The sequence below is a fragment of the Pipra filicauda genome, unplaced genomic scaffold (assembly GCF_003945595.2).
Source record: "Pipra filicauda isolate LSUMZ 115617 unplaced genomic scaffold, ASM394559v2 scaffold118_size2161507_pilon, whole genome shotgun sequence".
Lineage (NCBI taxonomy): Eukaryota > Metazoa > Chordata > Aves > Passeriformes > Pipridae > Pipra > Pipra filicauda.
Window position 1 is genome coordinate 2054426 of NW_024103640.1, and position 25871 is coordinate 2080296.

General features: G+C 40.8%; 1 protein-coding gene across 9 annotated transcripts in view; it reads right to left on the minus strand.

Annotated features, from left to right (window-relative positions):
* USP34 (ubiquitin specific peptidase 34) overlaps nucleotides 1-25871 on the minus strand; it is a 107328-nt gene that overhangs the window by 78895 nt on the left and 2562 nt on the right. For all 9 annotated transcript variants that reach the window (XM_027738577.2, XM_027738582.2, XM_027738583.2 and 6 more), the window contains exons 2-5: nucleotides 11151-11238; nucleotides 7457-7874; nucleotides 2769-2819; nucleotides 2504-2653 (exon numbers count right to left, since the gene is read on the minus strand). In XM_027738577.2, coding sequence (XP_027594378.1) covers nucleotides 2504-2653; nucleotides 2769-2819; nucleotides 7457-7874; nucleotides 11151-11238 — 707 coding nt within the window. The remainder of the gene's footprint in view (nucleotides 1-2503; nucleotides 2654-2768; nucleotides 2820-7456; nucleotides 7875-11150; nucleotides 11239-25871) is intronic.

Here is a 25871-nt window from a genome sequence, read left to right on the forward strand (position 1 = left end):
TGCCAGGAGAGAGAACAAGATTAGGCTGGAAGAAAAGTGTATCCCCAGCGTTGCTCGTCAGCATTTCCATAACGAACCAAAGAACCTTCTTCAGAACTGACTCAAAAAGTTATCTGCAGACTACTTTTTACAGGGCAACAAGAAGAAGCTACTTTGCAAAACAAACCAGCTCAAAATCTTCCCCTTGTAAAAAAAAAAACACTTGGAATAAGCCTCTGATCCAAGAGGGGAAAAAATGCAAACATCCCAAAGATACAAAGTGTAACTGGAAGATGGTGGTGCTGGAAACAGGAATTCAATAACATTTTGACAGGGAGTTGCAGGGATGACAAAGATCCCATTGTATTTACACAATCTGATGTTTAACATGGTGTGCTCTGTTCCACAGAGAGCAGGAGACAGCAAAGAAAATGTATTTCTTTGTGAAAGAAAAGTATGAAGTGGTTTCATCATTTTGTTCTTATGGTTTTCACCCTTCACAGCAGTTTTTGCTCTCCATCCATCCAAACTTCTAAAGCCATTTTATACATCCGTGTACTTGCATTACATACAACCTTCAGCCTCAGAATTCAATTAAAGATCATTTCACATGTTACAAATGAAAATATAATTTCAAACATGTTAAATATTCAAATCCTGAATTACTTAAATGACCTAAAAAGAGCATATATAAAATGACATGAACTAGCACCCTTAAAATGATAAAAAATAATATCAAATTACATTAAAAATCCTTCAACTTGGTTTTTTTTCGCTTCCAGCTGCTTTTAAGACAAAGTATTCACTGCATCTGTTCTGTTCTCAAGTTTCAGAAGGGTTTTTTCCTATTATTTACCCTTTATCAGAGGTAATTAGTTGCTAAAAGGCAGAGTACCTCTCAACAGCTTTTACTTCTGATTCAGCTTTGGAAGTTTCACCCAGTAAAGTGGATTTGAGGTTTAAACCCTGCACAGAACAAGTTGTAGGTCATTCACCATTTCACTATCAGAAATATTTATTGAATTATCTATATTTACCTATGTTATATGAATTATACAGAGAAGTGAGAGAAACACAAAACAAAGAGAAACATTATATCAAAATCATCATTATAAAAGGAAAGAAATATTTTAATATTAATATTGGTAAGGTAAAATGTATTTTATAAGAAAAAAAACCAGCTGCCTCATCTGGATCTAATAAATATATTGCATCTGAAAGTCAGAAGCAGTGCTAACAAGTACAGAGTGACAGCAAAATGCAGCAAGTGGATGAATAAGGCACATTAATTACACATAAAACAACATCTTCTTATACTTTCTGCAGTGAACTGACAGATAAAATCTAAATTTAAATTTTTTTTAAAACAGTTTTCCCCTAACTCACACAGATTTGCCAGCAAAGCAGGAGCTCAAAAGAAAGATGCTGGTTGAATGGGAAGAGCTGCAATGCTGGAAGAGGTTGAAGAAACAGTTCTTCTGGTTATGGTTTGGATTGAATTTCATTTTATCTGGCAGGTTTAACCACAGAGCTCACCTAAAATAGCTCCAAGAAAGAGCTAAATGTGCCACCTACTAGAAAAAAAGATAAATGCAAAGTTGCCAAATAATTGTCTGCAAGGAGAAAGTCTGATGATAAATATTTTGGGTTAAGGGCACCTCACTGAGAATAAAGAAAATAAACAATTTACGTGGAGAAAAATAAAGATTTCAAAAAGGACAAAGAAGCAAAGCAGTTGCAGTGGGATGGGATATGCAGGAAATGGGATCTGCAGGCAGAATGCTTACTGAAAAACAAGGATTTCAAATTGCCAAGAGTGTCAAAATGATGCTGAACTCCCTTCCTATGAGGCACAACAAACTCCTGGTTTCCTTTTTGCCCACATGTAATTTCCACCAGACAGGGCACAACTTCATATTCTCACATTACACCAAGTTTTCCTATGTCCTCTTTCAGGTCTGGGGTTTATTTTCATCACCAATCTTCAAATCTCCACTGAAATCAGTTTGTAATTCCACCAGTCACAAATCACTGTGATTTCAAATCACTGAGATGATGGAGGATGTGCATTCTCCAACTAAGTGAGAATAAAAGATGATCCCCTCTATGCTACAAATAATATACTATAAGTAATATAAATAACAGAAATATCTGTAATAATATAAAAATCACAGACATCCCAAAGAAATCCATTTGTGCCTCACACAAAGAGCTAAAAAGTTAAAATATCCTGAGGAACTCAAGATATTTCCATGGCACAATTTCAGGGATAGAAATGACCTCTGACAACATCCTTCTGAGTTTCATCTGGGGCTGTTACACTCTTCATATTGAGGTAGAAATCTGAAAAAAAATCTCCTTGGGTGCTTTGGGACGTGGGGAAGTTTGGACAGTGGGAGTTATTGAATGACAAAACACCACATTCCCAACAAGGAAAATCTTCCAGCCTTTTTTATCCCTGCCTGGTCTTCCAGAATCCTTCCAGACTTGCTTTTTTTGTGTTGAATTTCTAGGGAATACTTACATTGGATACCACTGTGATGAAGGCATGTGCTATGAGAAAGGGCAGCGTCTCGGGGCTCCCGTACTCGAAACAATCCTTCATGAGGGAAAGGCCATTTTTTCCACAGAACAGACAAACATAACGAAGCAAGTGCAAGGGGACTTCTACATCCTGCAAAAATATAAAAAAAGGAAGAATTTTAATCATCAATTAAAGTCATGAAGTCATCCAATGAGTGTAACACAATGAATGAACGTGGTTATTTGAAGTTTATGGGATAACTTACGTTCATATCACAGAACGCCCCTAATATATTGCTTTCTTGAGCTGAAATATCCTGTTCAAAAAGAAAAAAAAGCAGAGTTAACTGAAGCAAGAAAAACACATTTACAGAACAAAAAAACATTTTTGTAAACAAGTGACCATTACCAGATATCACCGTCACCCAACAGAAAAAAAGCAAACTCCTGATTCAGGGGAAGACACAAATTTTGCTCCACTTTTACATTCCAAAACACACTTTTCCATACTTTTTACTTTGTTAAGAAGTAGATATAAGCACACAAAGATACGCTCATGAGAGCATCTCAGTGGTTCTCTCAACACCTGGATTAACAGATTATTCTACAATCCCAGCCCCTTCAGATCCTCAGTTTTTTCAACAGGAATATGGCACACAGAGCAGAACCAACCCAGGGAACTCTGGAAGGCAATTTCTCCATAAAGATGAGACACAAATGCAAACACCCGAATTTAGATGAAATGCAGGACGTCCCACAATCCTGCATTTCATGATTTAAGGGGTTAAAGCTGTCAAATTATTCATTGCCAGCAGAATATTAAAATTCTCCAACTTCCACTACTATATATTTTTATATGCAGCAAAACACATCATAAAATGGAAGTGTCATATTCTTACAGGATTAAGGCAAGATGGGGAAGGAATTGTATCACCCTATCACTCTGTTAACTACTTGCTGCAACCAGAAATCTATTTTCTGGAAGTGCTAAACTGAAGAGGGTTTGGGAAAACAGCTTTTCTTTTTAATGCCCACAACATCCACTTGTTGGGCAACAAAGAGCAGGAAGTTTCTTTGTTAGGGCTGTAACACCTCTTGGGTGTTTGGGGCACATGGCTGGGGGCAAAAAGGGCATTGGAGGTATAAAATGTGACAGTAAAACACAACATTGCCATGGATACAAATTCCTCTTCCCATCCCTCTCCAGTATGACAGTCACCAATCAAATGGAAGTTGAACAGAAAGTTCAGTTTTTTAAGTGAAACTTCCTGGCTATATTTTAAATAGTTGTGTAGGAGTGAGCTTCCAACTGTACCAGAGGATGCTGGAGGCAAGCAATTTTGGATGGATTAAGTGTGATACAAACATTTTGAATTATTCAATATGCTCATATTATAGCTAAGCATTTATTTTTCCTTTTTTTTTTTCCCCCTACTGAACTCCAAGTCATGCCTGAACTCGTGATACTCCAGCAGTTCTTTTTAAAGCAGCTCTGGAGGCAGTAGGTGGTGTGTTTTTAAGCAGCAAGGAAAGGTGTTCAGTGCTCTGCTCAGGAAAACTGCAGGAAGAGGGTGAGAAATTTCATTAGTTTTCTTGAATAAAACAGAGACCTGTTGTCAACTCCAGCTCCTGGAATGCAGGAACCTCCACAGGGAGGGCTGTGGGACAAGTCTTGCAAAGCTTGTAAAAGTCCTGCAGTTGAGAGGCTGAGTCTGGAAACGTGACTTCTGTCCTTGGAGATGTGGAACAGAACAGCCTGAAAGCTCCTGAAGCTCAAATTTATCAGGAAATAAAAGAATTCCTCATGGGAATCTACTGTGGGGTTAAAGCTCACCATCACTTCACGGGATCTTACAGCCTTCCTGGACCTAAAGGGGGCTGGAGAAAAGCTGGAGAGGGACTTTCCACCAAGGCAGGCAGGGATAGTGTTGTCCCAAAGCCCTCCAGCAACAGGAAAAGGGGGAATGGCTTCACACTGAAAGAGGGTGGGTTTAGATGGGATGTCAGGAAGAAATTCCTCCCTGTGAGGGTGGGGAGGCCCTGGCACAGGCTGCCCAGAGAAGCTGTGGCTGCCCCATCCCTGGAAGTGTCCAAGGCCAGGCTGGACAGGGCTTGGAGCAACCTGGGATAGTGGAAAGTGTCCCTGCCCATGGCAGGAGGGTGGAACTGGGTGAAAATATTTACTTGGAGAAGCAGAAGAGCACAAGATTCCAAACAGGGAACTACAGCTACAGACACCTGAACAACTGATTTTTTTCCCCCCTCTTTCATTTCATCCTGTCAAGAACTGCTCCATGCTCAGGTAACTCCCTTTGGATTCAATGTTCATTCTGAGCCACTGCAAAGTTCAGGAGTTCACTTCACATTGTTGCTTCTCTCTCCACAGGATTTTAAGAGCCTCTTTTTATAGATTTTTCCTTCCTCTGAAGTGTATTAAACTTGCTGCTCAAAGTATGAAAAGAACAGGGCATACAGTCTTAAAACTACCCTGCATGCAAGAGCTCTTAAAAATATCCATAAATCCAAAAAAAATGAAGCTCATTTCAAAGCATGAACATTGCTCAAAAAAAAAAAAAAACAAACCAATGGCACTTATAAAGATATTTTGAGTGAGTTTTGTTTAGGATGAAAAATAGACACAAAGGCCTCTCTGGGCACCAAAACTATTGGGAGATTTTAACACAAGCAAAGGGTGTTGTGGTCTTCATGAATTCCTAAACCAGGGAAAACCTCCTACTTCCACAAGGATGTTTTTCTTCTCCACTAGACAGTCAAGTGTAACATGGCTCTGGCAAGCCCCTCATAAGAGGATTAGACTTCAAGACTTGTCTGCTGCCATCGAGAACAAAGACCTTGGAGGTGTGTGCAGAGCAAAGGATAACGGGAATACCGGCTGCTCATGGAATAACACCGTGGGAAAGCCTTACATTGGACACTTTTTAACTGACAGCCCAACTGGTCATTCCCAGGCAAAGTAAAACCTCACTGGATGTGATGACTCCGTGAAATGGGGCAAATTCAGCTCAAGAATCTGGAAGAGGGAATTTCTGAAGTCAGGGTGGAGACTGGAGTCCGTTTTGCATCAGCAAATTTCCCTTTTTCCAGGGCAAAAGAAATGCTTCGAGGGAGAGGAAGAGCTACAGCAGCTTCTCCCAACAAATTCCTGACAGATTTAGTCTGTCCAGGAATCTGCTTAACTTACCAATTATAGACAACATACTTCAAACAGGGATTTTAATTTTATGATCCTTTGAGGACTGAGACCAAGCCTGATTTAAAACAAAAAGTGCTGTCATTACTGGGACTAACAACTTGTCTCAATTTAACTAAGATGTGCTTTAGACTGAAATCCAAAATTCAGTTCTAAACCTCCTGAAATCCAAAATCCAATTCTAAACCTCCTGAAATCCAAAATCAAGTTCTAAACCTCCTGAAACCCAAAATCAAATTCTAAACCTCAGTGAGTTACTTGCAGGAGCAAAAGGTTTTAACATTAAAATGTCTAACAGTGCTTTAGAATAACAGAATCCCAGTGCTTCCTAAATATAGAAGATATCAGTTTGTGAGAACAATTCTTGATGCTGGGACCTTTAAAAAGCAAAGAAAAAAAAAAATCTCCCTCTGAAAAATGAAAAAGGTACATGACAAATATGGCAGGTGACATCTGGGTCTGAATCACTTCTAGGCTGCACACCAAGTAAAACAGAAATCCCATCAGGCACTCAGAGATTTTCTTCTTATCATTTGGAAGTGGAATTGAAAGAGAAGAAAAAAAAATATATTAAATTGTCATTTAAAAGAATCAAGTGTGCTTGTACACAGAAAAGCTGTTCCAGGATTGTTCATCCCATATTCCTCTGGAGCTGGTTTCAGTCAGTGTCCCACAGAGGATAAATCACTTAAGTAGTCATTGATTTATTGTTTTTAACTGACAAGACAGATCTGCCCTCTGTAGCTCCTCCCTGCAGAGGCTGAGCTGCAGATTAATTGATGTGTGTGAAAGTTTAAAAGGCAGGTCAGGAAGAAAGATGGGAAACCTGAAATCCACAAATCCTCCAATCCACAAATCCTAATTTTGCCTCCTTCTTCCACACACTTATATTTCAAACAACTCTGTTCACTTATACCCAAACGTTTTGGAAACAAAATCACAAAATGCAGCCCAGAGCTCCCAAAACTCTCTAAATAAAAAATTAAAGAAGAGTGGGTTAACTGCAGTTTAATTGTCCAGTCTTTCTCAAAAATTTCTTGGACAGAAGCTTTTTCTATTGAGCTAAATGTACTTCTTTCCATACAAATACTGTAAAAGAACAGGTTATTTGTTATTAAACTGCCACAAGTTGCCAACCTTTACAAGAAATAAGTTTTTTCACCTAGGAAATGCTAACACCATATTTATTCCAGAAACTGTGAATTAAACATGGTAGAATTTTTGCCTTTTTTTGTTGTTGTTGTTGGTTTGTTTTTCAGAAGAAAATAAGGAAAATGTGAACAGTTGCTATAACAAATACCACAGAGAAAAAAATCAGCCCTGTGGAACAAAGCTACTTGTGCAGAGCTCAGTTATTCCAGTCGATTTAACAGCTCTTCCAACAAGTTTGGTCTTGCACAAAGTTCAGTTTCTGAAGCTTTGCTTCCAGAACCACAGATTGCAATGAAATCAGTAAACTATTAATGGGTTACCTTCAGGAAGAAAGACCTATTTTTTGCCTTTCTGTTATTTAACCAGTAGGATAACTCAGTGTACAGTTCCATCCAACATTACCAATATATTACCTGTAACAATTCAGCATATTTTAAAGAAAATGTAAGAGGATGTGTCAAGTTCCTGGGAGAGTTTGTGCTGAAGTCAACAAGGAGAGCTGGACCTGAGAGCAAGGAGCACCAAACACACCCAGCCTAGAACGATGAACCTTTCCCAAAATATTTCAGTGTAGACACAAGGAAGATTTACCTCTATTGTGGGATGGGTATTATGTTTATAAGCTGTGTAGAGAGGAAACTGAATCTGAAAGATCTTGGCCACACACAGCAGCAACTTCTCCTTCTCATCAGTGCTCCACAAGCCAAAAGCATCCGTGTTCTTGGCGGGCTCCTCCTCGGGCAGGAGACAAGTTCTTGCAGAATCGAATTTTTTCTCTATAGATTTTTGTCTTTCTCCATTTTCCTCTTGGTGAGACTCTCTCTCTACATTCAGGGGCTCCTCGTGGTTACTCTGCTCTTGCCATGTGGAGTCGATGTTGATAGTGCAATGTTTACAGAGCTGGTCCCGCAGAGCTTGAACTTGGGCAATCACTAAGTTAATGAGGGCACAAACTACTTGGTTAAAGATCTCCAGGTGTTTATACTCCTTGAAACAGCACAAACATTGTCTGCAAGCAAACAGGAATGAAAAAAAAACAAAAATAAAGAACTCTTCACGTTAAAACATTTTCAACAAAATATTTGACAGGCTCGAGAAAACCCAAAGGAAACAAGACTCCACCCAGAAGGAGTGGGAGTCACAAAGCCTTCCATAAACCCTGTGAGCATCCCATTGCTTCCAAAGGCTTATCAAAGCTAGGAGGTCCCTCATTTAGCAGCTGCTCCTGTGAGTAAAATACAGAAAAACCCTCTTGTGGGCAAGGTCATTGTGCTACTACAGCAGCAATGTTTGCCAGGATGTTTCTGAATCCATTTCCTCATCTGGTTTTCTCTATTGCTCTTCACTGCAATAAATCACCTGCCACTCCTGTCAGCCCTGGAAGAGCTCATGATTGTTATTTTCAAAGCAACAGGGCTGCAAAATAATTTTAGTTTTAATTGAGTGTTTAAGTTCACTTCCTTTATCCGCATTTGGATGGGGATCCCTCGGACATCGGTGCCCTTTCCCCATCCAGGAAAATGCATTATCTCCAGGCCTTTTTGCACTTGGCAGGCTCAGAGATTGTTCCCCTGGTTATTTACTGACACACTGGAAGGGGAAAAGAACAAGGGGGAAAACTAAACACCATCTCTTTATCAATATAATGAGACAACTCAATAAAAGCATCAATTAGAAAACTCTAACACAACTCTGATTGTGGGTGAGGATTAACTAGAGGTGTAAAATAAATTCTGGGTGCATAAACCCCCCAGGGCAGATACCCTGGAACCTCTTCCTGGGAACATCTGCTTCTTCCATACAAACAAGCAACTTCCTCATTCTGAACAAAAAAATGGAGGATATTCCCTTAAAAAGATCTAAATGCTGGAGAACACGGAGAAGAAAGGCATCGATTCGGTGTCCTCATTGAAAATCAAAATTAAAGACTACAGACCCCGAGAGGGACTCTGCTCTTTCTCACTCCAATTCTACTACACTGTGTAACTCCTACATAAACTGGGAGCTGTCCTGTAGTAGAGACCTCTCTCCTGCTGGATGGAGAACAACAGCCCACGAGCAGAGTTCTCAGATATTAAAATAATACAAAAATCACACGTCTCTTTTCTGAAGAAGATGAGCAGACAAAAGACAGGGCAAGAAATCAACTCTGCAGAAGAGTTTTTGGAATCTCTTCTTAAACACAGCATTTAATTCAGAAACTGGGCTTAATAAATCCTAATTTGTAAGAAAAAAGTCAAGAGAAGCCAGAACTGTGACAGGTAGAGGGGGCTGCCTCTTCTGATAGAACACAAACATGTCCTGGAGCTCCAGCTCTTAAAGCACAGACTTTCTGAATACACTTTTTTTTTCCCCAGTGGGTTAGACAGAAAGATAACATTCAGGATTCCCTAATTCCAGCACAGCTACAGTGTCTGAAGCATCTAAACCCTTCTGTTCCATCTGTGCAGGAAGAAAAATCCCTTTAATACTGGTTAAGGGGAGCGTGCCTTTACCCATTTGAAAAGCAGATTTTTGCCATTTACTTGTAAATGTATTTTCATATTAACAAACGACAACAAGGGATTGCAGGCAAAGTCAAGTGTATCCTCAAGCAGTTTTCCCCAAGGATAAATGCTTGGGGATAAATATCTACAAAAGGTCCATCACTTATGCCTGCAAATTACTGCCCTGCTTGGGTGTAACAAATTATTCTCAGTAACAATGGAAATTCTGGTGAATATTCTCACACACTGGAGAATTTAGTTTCCAAGCCAGAGGCATGTGCAAAACCTCTAAGTCTTCCTCTGTCGGGAAAAGCTCCACCAAAAATTAAAGATCTATAAAAAAAATTGAGTATTCTGCTTCTTTGAACATAAAACTCAAATGGAAGCACCACACACAGATGGAAGAGAAAGGTGTTCTCCAGGCTGGGTTCCAGCTGATCTTCTGAAGGAGAGTAAGAGATTTCAGCTACAGGCAACAAAATAAAAAGTAGTTCTTAAGGAAGGCCTCAAAACAACAAGCAGAACTCTCAAAAAGCCCATCTGGCAGAGGAGAAATAGAAATTAAAATGTCAAGTACAACTCCTTCCTGGGGCCCCTTTGTTGGACTCTGCTTTGAACAGCTTAAGGACTGTTTTCCACAGTGTTTTATAGCATGAAACCAATTCATATGGAAGGTAACAGAGAAACCAGAAGGAAATATAGAGTTAAATGTTATCTAATCTGTATTTTTTTCTTAAGATTGGGTTTGTCATACTAGAGCTGTTGAGCAGGACAAAATCTGAGCAGATGATGCCCTGGAAAACAACTGGGTTGCAATTGTTCTCAGGAAAAAAATGGGATCTAGGACCTGTCAAGAAATGACAGGATTCTGCTTCCTGTGCCTGCTGTTCATTTGGATTTCAAAATTCCTCCTCTGTGTCTAAAAGCACGTGGCAAAAGATAATGAACTTGGCTTGTCATCTTTTGGCAGAATGGGGAAGAGGAGAATTCTGCTTTCACAGGTATCCAAAGTGTGACATTCCTGTTTTTTTTTTTTTTTCTTTTGGAGTCTTCTAAACACCCAAATAATGCCATCTAATTTATCCTTTATGCTTTTCTCAATATTTCTTGCAGTTTAGTTTGGTCTTGTAACCACTGCTGAACACTGAATTCCAAACATCTTTACTGTAAATTCTTTCTAAAAACTGCTATCCACACATTTCCATGTGCTGGGAAATAAGTAGAACAGCTGATATCATTACTTTAAAAAAAAACAAACAAAAAACACAAACTTAAAACCAACAGTAATTTAAATACTTGATTAAAAGGAATAATGTAGTTGATTTAAGACAACCACGTGCAAAGCACTTTCTTTATCAGTTTGGTAGCTGTGGGCTGCAACCCTTCATCATCTTGACTTGGATTATGAGGACATGGAGAAAAAACTAAACATGGTGGTTCCAATTAGAGTGATCTTTTCTCAAATTCTTAAATTCTTCTTACCCTCCTCTGCCTCTGCAGAGGATGGTCAGAAAATTCCATGTTAAAGCAGCACCACATGTTATTTGTCACTGTAATACAGCTATTTATTTTGCCACTCAACTATTACAGCACCCAGAATGCCAATTAGATTCAAAATATGCTTTGCCCAAAATCCATTGTGTTTATTTTGATTTCTTTTTAAGCAGCAAAATGGTCTTAACTCTCCAAGTATCACATTAATAACTTGCCCCTTCTAATTCACTCCACTGTATTTTTAAGAAGGTAAAGCTGCTGTTGAGATTCAATATCATCAACATTCCAGCTCGATCCCAAATTACCTTTGAGTCCAGGAATTGATGTAAGCAAATATCTTGAGGGCATGTTCCTTTCTGAGCTGCAATGCATCACCACCTTCAATGTCTGATACTAAACAGAACAAAAACAAACATATTAGGAGGGAAAAACCCATCACGCAATCGCTGTATTTTTATTAGAAATTATCTGTGAGAGCATGGAAAATAAATGTATTTTCATACTGGAAATGCTCAAGTTCTCTACTGAAGCAAAAATCTGTAATTTGGTTAACAGAGGTTTAGGTGCAAGTGACTTGAAAACAAAGTGTGCAGTATTCCTGAATACTGCTGAGAAAATCAGTGATTGAAGACAGACCCTTCTTGTAATGCTGTTTTTATGAAATACTCTTTATAAGCTTCACTGGGAACTACTGACTGATGTGCATTTTTAAGTATGAACCTTCACCAATTTTACTGATCAACCAGACTCCTCAGGTATGGGGCTTGTTTGGGGTTTTTTTGTTGGTGTTTACCCCCAGATTTTCAAAGTCTGCATTTTGAGCTGACCACAAGACCTCAACTTCCTTTTCCTGATCAGATAGAGACTGGGAAAAACAAGCAAACAAACAAAACCCAAACCACACCAAACCTATCAAGATAAGAACAACGTGCAGGTTACAAATAAGGTTGTTTCAGAGGAGCTGAGTTGATGATTATTGCTTTCAAATATAGACACATCTCCCATGACATTTAACCATCGTGAATCACTAATTGGCAAAATGATAAATGCTCCCCACGTTTAGTGCAGATGGAAACCAGAACAGAACTCTGCACTGAGTTCAAACCCCAAGCATTTCAATGAGCTGTTATCAAATGTCCCACTTCCATCTCCAAATGCTTCTACGCTTGAATAAACCAAACATTAAGCTCCACTTAGGCAGGAACTGGTTATAATATCCCAGGGCACTGGATTCTCTCTCCTGGCCACACACCCTTCCCCAGCTACCAGTGGACAATTCTTCCTTCCTCCTTGTCCTGGATTTTAAACACTTGTCCAATTAGCTAATTGCTGCACAAATTGAGAAAGTCAGAGTTCTTTTAAGTGGACCTTTGCATTTTTAACACAACTAAGTGTCCATCTCCACATTTCACACGGAATTTCAAGCATCACACGCTCACAAATCGACTTCATCCACCAGCTTTGTGGGAAAGGCTCTGTGACAGCAAGTTCTTCAGAATTCCTGCCTCAACCTCCTGTCCCACCTCAGCCTTGCAAGGGCCTGTGTGATCCATCCACTCAGGTTTCCAAAAACTGAAGCTAATGAGAGTCTGCCAGCCTAGACCAGAAAGTAAAGTTCAGAAGGAAACCACTTCACAGAATAATCACCCTGAACAAGTATTTCTGACTTCTTTGAAACAGGGACGTCCATTTGCACACACATCCACTTTCTCATATGTATGCATCCATGCAAATATAAATCCTTACAAAAAGCTCCCAACAGGGTGCCAGCAAACATCCAAAATCACCTTTCTGTCTCAATCCTGAGGGTTTTAAAGATCCTACAGAACACTGGACAAAGCACAAGAGTGACAGGCAAAACTAAAAGATGGGGATCATCCCATACTACCTTTGCTTTTAAACACCACAAATTACCATGACACTTGATCTCTCAGGGCCAAAGCACATTGCTGAAGAAACCAAGAACTCCATCACACAATTTAGGTCAAGCTTACCACAAAAGACAGATCTTTAGCTATAGATAGTATCTAAAGAAAAATAAAAAAATTAAAAAAAAAGACTTGCCCAGCAGCAAAGGTTCATAAAACCTCTGTTTTCCTAATTTTGTGAGCTTTGCTTCACTAAGATGAATTCCTTCAGGCTTGACTGAAAAATAATCGTTGACAACGATTCAGTAGCTAAATTCTAACTTGTAGGATCTTATATATACATTTATAAAACTTCCTTCATCCCCACATTCCCCTCCTTAAAAACCCCAAACTCTTAACATGGGCAGTAACTCTTACTTCCAGAGCAGCCTTTTCACTGCAATTGTTTGAATCACTCCCAAATTTCCCTCTGTGAGATAAAAGTTAAGCAAACTGGTCCCTTAAAAGCTACAACTGCCACATAAAGAGCACAGAATGGAGAAGTTATGGAAATACTGAAACTTCTGCCCCAGGTCAAAACACAGGGATGCAGATGAGGTAGTTGGAGAAACCTGTTCTTTTCCTGTTTCTGCATTTTACATCTCACACACTGACCAACTGGTCTTATTTATTAATCATTGCTAATTAATACAGTGGCTGCAGCCATGATTTCCCTTTTGTTTTCTGTACCTCGAAATAATATTGGGTTTGTTCCTGAAAAGACTCAGGAAGCTCAAAACAGGAGCATCCCCACTGAGGCTGCAGTTTTCCATGGAGCTGATCTGTCTGTGCCATTCCCAAGGGATGGTGACACACAGCAGGGTTGCTCCTCTTGGACCTTACCTGGAGCTCCCTTTTGCCCCTCAGCAGAAATGATCTTGTTCACCTCACTTAACTGATGTCCTCACAACCAAAACTTCCATCTTGGGCCATCTTATTCTGAATATAAACTTTGTGGACACTCCTGAGTTACAGCACCTCCATTTACAGACAGTTTGAAGTACAGAAACAACTGGTTCTGAAGCCTTTCTAACATGTTTTTAACTGATAAAGGTAAGAGAGAAAAGCAATAGGAACAAACACGCTCCTTGGCATTCCTGCGCATCTCCTGATTTCAGCCAGTTCTGGAAGGACTCCCTTGCTGCACACGATTTCACTTCCAAATGCTGATGCCTGGCTCCTTTGAAATCAGTTTTCTTCTACCTTGAATGGGCCAGAAGTTAAACCAGACTCATTCACTGGTGAATAAAGTATGTCCTTGTGTTCTCTCCCAAACTCCAGCACCCTCAGACCCTCCTCGATCTGCTGCCTCCCCACTCTCACACTTCCACTGTTTGAAACCATCATGTCAAACTTTTCCCAAAACTTTTCCTGCACCGAGCCTCCTCCCTGCCAATTGATTTGGTGGATAAGACTTTTCCTTAGTTTTCCACCACAGGATGCACTTGTGTGCTCTGAGAGCCTCTGAAGCTCATCCAAGTGGCAGCTCCTGTGCTCCCATCCCTAAGAATTGACAATATGTGCTCCAGAGCTTTCCAGGCATCCCAGGATCTCCAAGTATCTCTCCCAGCAGTGGCACCCCAATCCCAATCCCAGCTCCTTCCTTCCCTGCCTGCAGTGAGTGCTCCTTTCTCCAGGCACTCAGCAGTGTTAGAAATGCTCCCCTTCCCTATCTCTGGGCTCAACTTCCTTCTCCTTCCTTAGATTTGCTCTACCAAATCTTTCTTCTCAGTTAAAGCCTCTCAGACCTTCTCACTCTCCTTTTCCCTCTTACTTTCCATGCACAGACACCTTCACCCCGTGCTGGATCCAGTTTCAAACCCACACTCCAATGGCACCTGGAGCCACACATTCCAACCACCTCCTGCAGGAACCCCGAGAACTGAGTCTTCACAACATGGTTTAGAGATCTTTTTATCAAACACCGCAGAAGAAAGAGCTGAGCTGCTTAACCAACCAAAGTAATAATAATTGCCTGATTTAATATCTTCTGGTGTATCAGTTTTCATGTATTTAAAAAAAAAAAAAAAAATCAGAGTGACCTAAAGTGTAATTGTTTATTCAAGGAGCTGACGAGAAGCCAAAACACACGATGGTCAAAGTCAAAATTCAAAACATATCACAAAAAAAAGAAGAATATTTCCTTGCTGTTTCCTCAGTCTCCTGTTTTACTTGGCTGGCTTTAAATGAAAACCTGGATGATTTACCTCATCTTCCACAAAAGGGTGATTTGCTATAGGGGTGTTACTAGAAACACCATCTCCCAAACTAAGCAAAAACCCCATTAATAAATGTACTAAAAGAGGTGAGAAAAATACAAATCAGCTGCAAAGAATGGGGCAATATAATTTCATCTGTGGACAAATGAAACTCAGATCATAAGTGCAGTTTTAACAAGAACTTCAGAGCTGGAGGAACAGCCTGTAATTAGACCTCAAGGACAACTATCCTGCTGGACTTGTGGGGAATATCTTATATCCAAAGGTCACTTATCACAGCAAGTATAAAATCAACCAGCAAGCAAAAATAATCATTTTTAAAAGCACATTTCCTCTACTTTCAGAAACATAACAGAGTAAAAAGTCAACGATAAAACCCCTTTAATATCTATAATTTCTACATTTTGAGAACTGTGACAAGGTACAGCTGCACACGGATTCTGCCCCCTCCCCCAAACCTCATCCAGTATCAGCTTCTCATGGGAAAGGCTGGATCGCTTGCAGAATGAACATTATTCCCAGAAATTGTTCCCTGGGATAGAATAAACGGAGGAAACGAGCCATACACTAAACAAAACAGTATTAGGGGCAATAATACCAATCTGGAAAGAAATACATCTCTAATCTGTGCGAGTACCATTGTTCACACAGAGAACCAGCACTTTTTTTACTGCACTGAGAGGTTTGCTGGGATTTTAGGGGTTCTTTTTGCTCAGAATCAACAGCATGACAGAGGACAGGCACAGAGTTCAGCATCTCCCATTCCCTTTCTACTTCCATCTATTAGAATGACTTCTTCTTAATTATAAAGAATTCCTGATTGCCTTAGATTGATTCCCAGAGTTCTTCCTGACCTTTACAGAGCCATCCTTGACAAGTACTCGAAAGGACAGTGTCAGCCTGAAGTTCAGTGGCCAGAGTTTAACTATCCAAGCCTCCCTACAACTTTCCAGTGAGGAAACAAAAGTCTTCTTTCTACTTCTCAGTCTCCATAACATAAAACATCCCAGAACACTGACTAGATAAGCACAACCAAAGAGAAACACTACTGTAGAACGTACTAGCAAATCAAAAAAGTTAATTGTTCAGTATTAAAAATACTGTTAAATGCCAGGTTAACATAGGAACAATCAGATCTGTAACCCAAAATACTGCAGCAATAAATTCTATATGGCTGGTTAAGGTGCTTGAGTGCCATTCATGCTCCCTCATCACAGATAACAACACCCACTTCCACCCCACAACACACCTGAATTCATTTTAAGTCTCCATCAAACTCTAAATTTCTTATATTTATAAATATTCCAACTTGGTAAATATATTGCTTTCCTCCAAGTTTTGGATTACAAAGTATACAAATATTACAGCACAAATGTTTTGAAAATGTAACAGCTTAAAGACAGGAATTAGCAACTTTTAAAGCCTCATTTCCTCAGAAAACAAACTGTGATCACCTCACTGGCCCGTCAGACACAAACTTTTGAACATAAAAGCAATTTCAACAAATCTGACAAAGGTTTGCAAGTCTAAGCAACACTGTGTTCTTATCAATGGAAATACAGGAGCTACTGAAGAGTAAGGAAAAAGCAGTTCCAAGTGGTATCCCAACATTCAGCACCTGTGGAATTCCTCACAGCCACCTTGAGATCAGAAGGACCTGAGGAGTTTTAATTCAGTATTCCAGTGCACAGCAAAGTTGCACAAGGAGCAGAAAAAACCTTGGTATTTTCATCCACCAGACTGGACTTCTAAGATACAACCTCACCAGAACAGGGCAAATGAGCTGATCTGAGGTAACTGCTGCCTTTATCTTCTGTCTCTGCAAACACCACCAAGTTCTCTCTCTTTCCACCTCCATATTTCCCTTTCCACCCCATCTCCCTCATCTTCTCCAGCAAACACCTATTTTCTTTTATCCCAACATGTTAATGCACTTTGGAGCAAAACAGCAGCAGCTGACTCTGAGCAGCACGAAATTCCAGAACTGTCACCTTCCAGAAGTGATGCCACACTCAAGCTTTCCTCATTTGGGTTAAAATGCCCCCTTTGGAATGGCTGCCAACATCCACCTCAGCCAACAACTGTCCTTCTTAAGAGCATCTTATGAATTCACCTTCCCAAAGAGAATGTGCCACAGCAACTGCTTCCAAGAGCAGTTCCACATGGAACTGTTTTAAGTGCAGTCCAGTGCCAGCTATCAGATGACACCCGGGTTTTCCCAGCACACTGGAGCTGGTTTTATCCACAACTACCCCAGTGAACTACAGCCTAAATGAGCTCAGATACAGCATCTCAAGTGTCACACACAGCTGTGCTGCTGCAGGAGCCAGGCCAGGTCCAGCAGCACAACTGCACCTCTCACACAAAGCCAGGCCTAAGTTGTGCCACTGGGTAAACTCCCGCTGTTCCCACACAGCCAGCCACAGGACAAAGGTCACAAATCCTGAATCCATGCAGTGGAAATCTGGTCTGGACTAGATGGGAATGTGGAATCCATCATTCAGGTTGGGTTATGCCAATGGCTGAGGAACAAGCAGTATCCCATCCAGCAGGGATACAGAGGAGCAGAGGAATACCATCAAAGGTCCAGGAGCTTCCATCAGTTAAACACTGTGCAAGGCACAGATGGCCCTTTTGATCAAACACCAGCAGGAAATGGTGTAAACCAGCAGGAAATGGTGTAAACCAGCCTGTGGAATATCTGGCTGTGGATGGAATAACCTGCACGCTGCTCTGGCTCTGCTGGCCCACCAGGACCCTCCACATTATCCTTTTCACATCCCCTGAGCCCAGCCCTGCACAGCAGGAACCCTCAAAGCTGCTCCTGGCCAGTGGGATGATGTCCAGGCTGCTGCAATTCCATGGACATGTGAGGGAGGGGAGCAGCAGCCTGGTGGTACAGCCCAGGTGAGCCTGGCCCAGCAGCTTCAGCAGTGGTTCAGTGTCAGCCAAGGCAGGCAGAAGGAATCTGAAAAGATCTCTGGTGTCTTTGCACTGTTACCTCCCTGTGCTTCTGTTATCTTGGGATTCTCAGCAGCAAAGATACTGCAGTCCTCCCTCTCCAGAGAAAGGCAAGTTATATATATTAATAAGGAAAAAAAAAAACAAACAACTATAAAGCAATTTCAAAGTATTTGTGCCATTTGCTGAAGTTTAAAAAAAAAATTAGTAGTTTTATTTCAGAGTCCTATTTTAACTCAGTATGGTAAATTGTGTTTGAGTCCAAGACAAAACTTCCCAATTCTGGGAAGTCTCTGTTTTCATCTTTATATTGAAGCTGTTATAGTTCCTTTTTCAATTAAAAAACAAAACCCAAAAAAACCCAGCTCAATTAAAGCAGTATTTCCACACAATCAAGTCTGCTTGACATCACCAAAACACACACTGGATGTGGAAAGCCAGGCTGCCCATCATAATATTTTGACAACAGCCACTGCAAGTTTCTTAAGGAATCAATTCAGGATTGGACAAGCTCTGCACAAACCCAGCATTTCCCAGCAGATCCCTAATTACCCCAAGGTACATTTCAAAGCCAGGGCTGACACTGTCACTGCCAAAACTACTGCTCAGATAAAGGATTGCCTGCCTTCAGTTTACAAGAGTACTTGAATCCTTTCCTTTCAATAACATATTACCTTCAAAAACAATGGAGAAGGACTTGAATGACTCTGGGTTTGAATGATTTTTCTTTAATGCTCCAGCTCTGAACTTTTTCTAAAATACTGCTTTAAGGTGAAAACACAGAACTCAAAGTTTATCAAACTACTTTGTAAGTAGAACAAAGATTTAATTGCGTGAACGAGGTTCCAAAAGCTAAAAGAGGTTTTCTATTAGTCTTAATTAAAAGTAGCAAGGAATGCAAAAATTAAAATACCTACTCCAGGAAGCATTCTATTTCCAAGAGAGAACTTTGCAAATGAGTTCAGCTGGACTACTTGGCAGCCTGTGAATCAGTCCCAGACAACAAGAGCAGCTTTCCCCCACAACCAGAAAGAAAAGGCCCACAACTGAGCCACCCCAGCCCCTAAGAAGCAACAGATTTACAACAAAAGCATCTACTGATGTGTTCCAGTTTTCAGGGACAAAACCTGTGAGAGGCAAATATGACTAATTCATTTCTTACAAAGTATATTTAAGCCTGCTCAAACAAGGAGATGAGAGGGAAATGGGCAACGGGTCATTACAGTCAAGCCCAAGAAGGGCTCGCTCAGCACTTCAACTCCAAGGCTTGCTTTGTTTCCATCAGCACAGGTGCAGGCAACCCCCATTCAAAACAGAGAATAAAACACTGAGAAAAGGATAAGCAAGCAACAAAGTCATGGTCTCTCTCAACTTGCAAAGAGACACTCAGATTTTGCACTTGCTTGTGCTGGATAATCTGTGTTCAGCAATTCTCTGAATCACATGCTGTATTCAGTCATTTAGTGGCTAAAGCACAGGTGTATATATATTTTTCCTGAAAAGCAGCAGACTGAAAGAAGTCAGAGATGACTGAAAACCACGTATATGGTCTAAAGAAGTATCAAATTTCACGACAAACATCCCCCACAATCAGAAAATGTCTTTCCAGATGTTACTTTGATATAAATGAATGTCACAGCAGCAAGTGCACAGGGGGCAAAACCTGTAACGATGGCTACAGTGTTCAAAGCCAGCTCACTCTGGAAAGACTCAAACTGGCTCTGTTTGGACCCAGAAAGTTTCCAAGACTGATGAAAACCGATTTCAATTCTGATCAACTCGATCAGACCATTTACTCTAAATATCACCTCAGCAGAGTGACACTTATGACTTGAAATGCTCTGTGGTAGAAGTTTCATTTGAAATATTAAATGGTGAAAGAAATCAGACTGGCCAGTGCAGCCAAGGATTCACTGCACTGACCATCCTTCAGCTAAGCAAGAGAACTTGCTTTTTATGGAGTTTTTGAGCTCACACTCCCCAGTGTTATCCCACACCAGTTCCAAGAAGGAATAATAAACACCTCCTGTCCAGCACACAGGTGACTGCAAAGGTGCCCTAAAGCTGCGCCACACAGGCCTTTCCCAAATTCCTCATTAGATATTGATATTTTGGCCCCTCTGCAGCTTTCCTGGAGCTGTCCTCCCTTGCAAACATGCCACTGTCCATTCCCAGCACTGTTCTCCACAGCTTCTCCAAGCAGGAAGAGCTCAGAAGGGGAAGCACTGTCAGTTTTGTTGATGCCCACAAAGTTTACAATGAATCCCATCGTCAGATTTGCGAACAGCAGAAACTGTGGCAGAAAATGACTCTGAAAAATACAAATTTTTCAGTTTGCACCCACTTAGAAAATAATTTCACTGGTGGTGAAAACACTGGGGTTTGTATAGAAACTTAAATTACGAAGAATTTAATAATTATTATTATTAAATTACAATCACTATTATTACTCGCCAATTAATAAATAGGCAACTGGTCACTTCCTAAAAATGTAATTAACTCTCACAAAAAATTACTAAATCCCCCCAAAACAAGTTGAGAAGCACAACAGAAAGATAAAGACAATGAGTGTTGCACAACACAACATAAAGCACATATTCCCTGTTTCTATACACAATTAAATAGATGATAAACTCTCCAGTGGAAGTCAATTATTAAAATGGTGCCACGAATTGGAGGTTTCTTCAATTTGGTGTGGAAAGAGGGAAAAACCTTTGCCACTCACTTCCTAGATAGAAACTAATGATCTGCATGGATGCTGATCCAGAAATTGTGCCTCAGTTGTCACCTTTCCAAAGTCTTATTTACAGTCCCTCCACAAATTAACTGAAGAAAGGTCAATGCCCAAAACTGCTTTTTCCACAAGGAGTTTTTCTGACAAGTTTCAGCTTCTTCAGCCAGTTGTTCCAGCACTGAATCTCACAAGGAATTCCACACAAACACACAGAGCTGCAATGGATTTACACCAGAGGTGCCTCAAAAAGCTCACCTTCCACCACACATGTTGGATCGGGAAAATTCCAGGAACAAAACTCTGCAAATCTACAAACAAGCTGGATATTTTTACTAAGTATTACCACCAAGGAGATCCTCACAGCTGCATGTCCACGCTTAGCATTCCAACTGCAAATCGATTCTCATCCAAGGAAAGGAGCAAAGTGAAAAGAATGGCTTCTCACCTCTTCGTGTTTTCTAGAAATTGCCAATTTGCTGCACAAAATGAAAGAAATCACCCTAATATGTGCTTAAACAACAGAAATTAAATGGCCACCACTCTGTTTAATTGCAGCATGCCATCACTATAGGCACTGAGTAATCAGCACAACCACTTGCTCCTGAGGATGGTAAGATTCTTTTCCACGTTGTCCCAGCATCCCGACAACTTTAAATGTGTAGCTTGGCCTGCAAAAATCCCTCCTAGCTACCTGAAAAGAAGAACTCAAAGAAGAAAATCTAAGAAATAAAAGGAACAGAGAAGTGAACGTTGCTCTTCCTTTTCAATCACTAAAATGCCAAATCACAGGCTGCTCATCACTTGGCCACAGAACAGAATTCCAGGCTTTGCTTTTCCGACTCCATGTTACTTGAACACGGGAAGATGGAAGCAAACCAGTGACATGGAGAAATTGAGAAGCAAGGAACTAAAACCCACAAGTGAGAAGTCAGTATTAGAAACAGAGAAATATATTTTACTGCTTAACAGGGAAGAATAAGAAGCGAACGGGAATTCCACGAATTACAAGACTGGGTGAGTCTCACAATGCCCTGAAGCCATGAGAGTCCCTCCATGGACATAAAAGCCTTGGCTCTCCAAAAGCCAAGGCATCTCCTCCAAGGCAGGGCCAGGGAAATGGGGCCAGGTCTGCTCTCCAAGGTACTTCCCCTTCAGCCCCGGAGAGACACTTGGAGCCCAGGAATCCGCTCACCGACAGTGTCCCGGATGCTCCACAACACCTGCACATCCAAGGACATTCCCAGAGGCTGGGCTGTTCTAAGAACTGCCACTAACAACATCCAGGACACCCTAAAGCACATCAGCTTGGACTTGGCTCAGGAATTGCTTGGGACTTCCATAACTTGGGAACTTCCCTTACAGAGAGAAGGTCATACAGCACCTAAGGTATGAAACAATATAATCTAACAGGAAGATTTCCAAGATGAGTTCAAGTTCTACACTAGTGAAGAAAACCAAGTGAAGAAAGGGATGTTTTTCTTTTCCTTTCTTGCTTTCCTCACTTCCCTTGAAGTTATCCACATAACTAAGCAGGAATACAATGGCAGAGCCTCGTGGCTTTGAGGATATTGTTACAAGTACTTATCCAGCAGGAGATTTCCCTATATACAAAGGGAGGCATCTCAGTAAATCCATGTCAGTGGTCCATAACTCACAGCAGAACTCAGCAGAATGGGATTTATGTAACTCATCTTCAGCATCACTGGTCAAGCAACTTGAGCAATGAGAAAGAACCAGTTTGCAGCAGCCTGAACAGGAAAAGTCTCAGGACAAAATCATTTCTGATCACATCAAATAACATGAACCAAAGTAATTGTACAGAACAAAAGCTGAAATATCTTTCCAAAAATAGAAGCTTTTTAGCTGTTAAAGTCACAGAGTTTCTCCTTCGACTGCTTTACAACTACAAACAAGTTAAACCAACTTTATCTCAGTGACACCTTCCCTTTCACTTTAGAAAGTTCACAAGTAGGAGGATACAAGTTCTTCCTTCCATTTTTTCCCTCTGGTTACTCCAATTCATTTGGAGTAGCACTTCACCACAATCCATAACTGCAATTTGGCAATACTGCTATAAAGAAAAAGTTACTTTCATTTAAGTCTGGCTGCTCGTCATCTTAAAAAGGGTCAGAGACAAAAGTAAACATGAAACAACCACTGAATTTCAGTTTTATAAACAAATGATCTTCTTTTCTTCAACAGGAGACAAGCAAGATTTAGGTTAGTGTAGTGAAGTTGGGCTGTTAGCTCAGTAAATCCTCCATAGTGTCTCTGTAGAGGTTCTGACCAGGGACATATCATTTAAGTGGAAAGAAAAGATGAATCTTAAAAAAAAAGGGGGAAAAAAAAAGGAAAAAACCCATGCAACAGAGACAACTGTCTTACAGTTTTGCACAAGAGGAATCATCAGTCAAATGAAACTTTAGATCTGTGCAAAACATGAGAAGTAATCGAATAATCAATCCTGAAGCTTTCAGGTAACCACTAAACAAGTAAGAGCAGCTCTTGTAGACCAAGGGATGTTAATGATGCAATATTTGTAATAATCTTAGAGCATGTACTCAATATCTAAAATAATACCTGAGTACTCACAGCAATATCAACCCTCTCCAGATCCCAAGGAACAAACTGAATGCTTCAATATTTTGGGACTTTTCAATTTCTCACCTACCTCGAGGTAAATAAACCCTCACCCAAACTCCAAGGCTACTCTTGGTACTTCCTACAGGCTGGAACAACGTGACAAGAAGTCAGGAATCTTCAGCATCCAAATTCAGGGCTATCCCAGAGCTACACAAACAGTAAAGCACTCCAGTATCTCAAGTGTTCTATGGACCTGATCATTTTGGGAGCAGTTCTGCAGGACAGCAGACACTGATAAGGGACAGAAAACGACAATATTTAGTCTACATCCAACTCCCGTGCTTGAGTAAACTGTGGAGGGGTTGCTTTGGGTTGGTTGTTGGGGGTTCTTTGTGTTTTACTGAAGGTTTAAGAGCAAACATAAGGAGACAAATAGCCTGTGAGCTGGTGCCATAGAGTAACACCTAGAAACCTCTATTCATCAGTGGGAACTGATTTTGTAAGATTTCAAAGCTGTTAGGAAGAAAAATGGGCTAAAGAGGTAATCACTGAACAAAGCAAAGCAGAATGCTGGGAAGGAAACAAACTCAGTTCCCAGAAACCAAAGACTGGGAATAACCCAGGCCTACCAAGGTAACCTAAAACCACGACTGCCGCTACATCATAAGATCAATTTTTCCATGCTGTAATTTTTTTTTGTTTCTTACTTTTATAAAACGCAAACCAAACGACGAGAACAAACCAAACCCAAACCAAAAATCATCCAAGGAGTTTTAAGTCAACACACAGCAACACCAGCTGCAATCCCAAAGGGAAGCCTCTCAGGCAACCAAGCTGAGCCGGGCTCTCTGGGACACACCACGGCCAGGACTACAAGGACAGCTGAGTCAGGGCTGGTGTGAGAACCAGATTCCCACTTCCAGGGATACAAGGACATCCTGCACTCCACAAACACTCAGTATGGAGCCCCACATACTCAATGCTTGGGGAGCGAATCCTGTGTAAGCATCCAGGGATCTCGTGGATCTATGGGCAGCTCAAACCATCGCCGTGGCTCCAGGTGGGACACAGCGACCTGCAAAACTCATGGAAAAGACTTGAGAGAGCAAACCCCAGGTTTAAATGTTGTATTTCTGTATTTTCTGGCTTGAGGGTTAAGCCTATCTGGGTATCTGAGCAGTGCCCAGGAAAACAGAGCTGTCCTGACCAGGGCCTCTGGACAGCACAGTAATGTAAATATTGCTGGAGAACAAATGAAACTCAATATAATCCCTCCTCGACTGACAAGACCTGGCATCCAAAGAAAGCAAGGAATGTACAGTGCATTGGTATCAGGGTTCATTTTGGGATACAGAATGCTGTAAATCAACACAAAAGCACAGAATGTCCTCAACACATTTTAGTGAGCCCCTTTAATTAATGCCATGACAATCTGTCCTTAAGCCTCTGTAAATAAATGGCCTTATCTTAAATAGTTATCAATTGTATCTTCCCTTTTTTTTTTTTTTGCTGCTAAAGGCTATTAAAATGTTTATATTGTGGGAGATTATTTCAGAAATCAGGCTTTTTACAGACTTTATTCCTATTAAAGCCTGCCAGGGAGAAGGTAAGTGATGCTAACAAACCTACAGCGCTCAGTGAGGAATCAGACTCTCTGAGTGAACAGACTGTCCTACAGTGCAAAAACTCCTCTAAAGTCTGGGCATTCCATAGGGGAATTTGTGTTTTGCTGAGTTCCTGAATCAAATCATAACTTGAGATTACTGCTTCTTCTCAGGAAATAACTTCAAGAGCAGGGAATTTACAGGGTTTTGTACTTAGGTCAAATGCTGAAAATAAAGATGCTGCAAGAGAAGAAAAGAAAATATATATACACCAAAAAAACCCAACATTGCTGATTCTGTCCATAAAATACAGCCTGGTTCTCATGCCGAAGCATTATGTTTAATATATATATATGCTTAACAGACCTTTGGCCACAAAATAAGATTTTCAAACAACAGGTTTCCAGTTCAAGACCTAAGGCAGCCCCTGAGTGCCACAGAACCAGGGCCACTGACTGCCTGGGCCAAAACCAGGCCTAAGGAGCTGGAGGCTTCCCAGGACATAACCCTGGGCCTACACAGAGGTCACTGCTGGATAAAGTCACCTCTGGCCACTGTTAGGGGGTGTGGGTTAATGGTCCAGCAGTTTGAAGGGGGATTAATATGCTTATAATGAAAAGATGCCTGTTTGTTTGCAGAGTTGTTCAGTTCCACCCTCCTGCCACCCATCGCTTGGGAACTTCTGGTGAAGAAAACAGGAGCTTCCCACGTGTTCCTTTCCAAACACCACGCTGAGAGCTGTCAATTCACTCCCCGAGTGACCTGTCACAGAGCTGCTACCGAGTCACATTTCGTAAATATTAGGGCAAACAAAGGCAAAAGCCGGTATGTGGCCAGGGAAAAATGTTTAGTGTAGCAAGAAACATCTAAACCAAACAAGATGCTGTTTCCTGGCCCTCTCTGAAAGGCCCGTTAGGGGAGTTTCAGTGCAGGGATGACCCCAAAAGCTCCGTGGGCAGAAAAGGAAACGCTGGCAGTCTGTGGCTCACACATCTCGGGCATGACCTCATTCTTTACT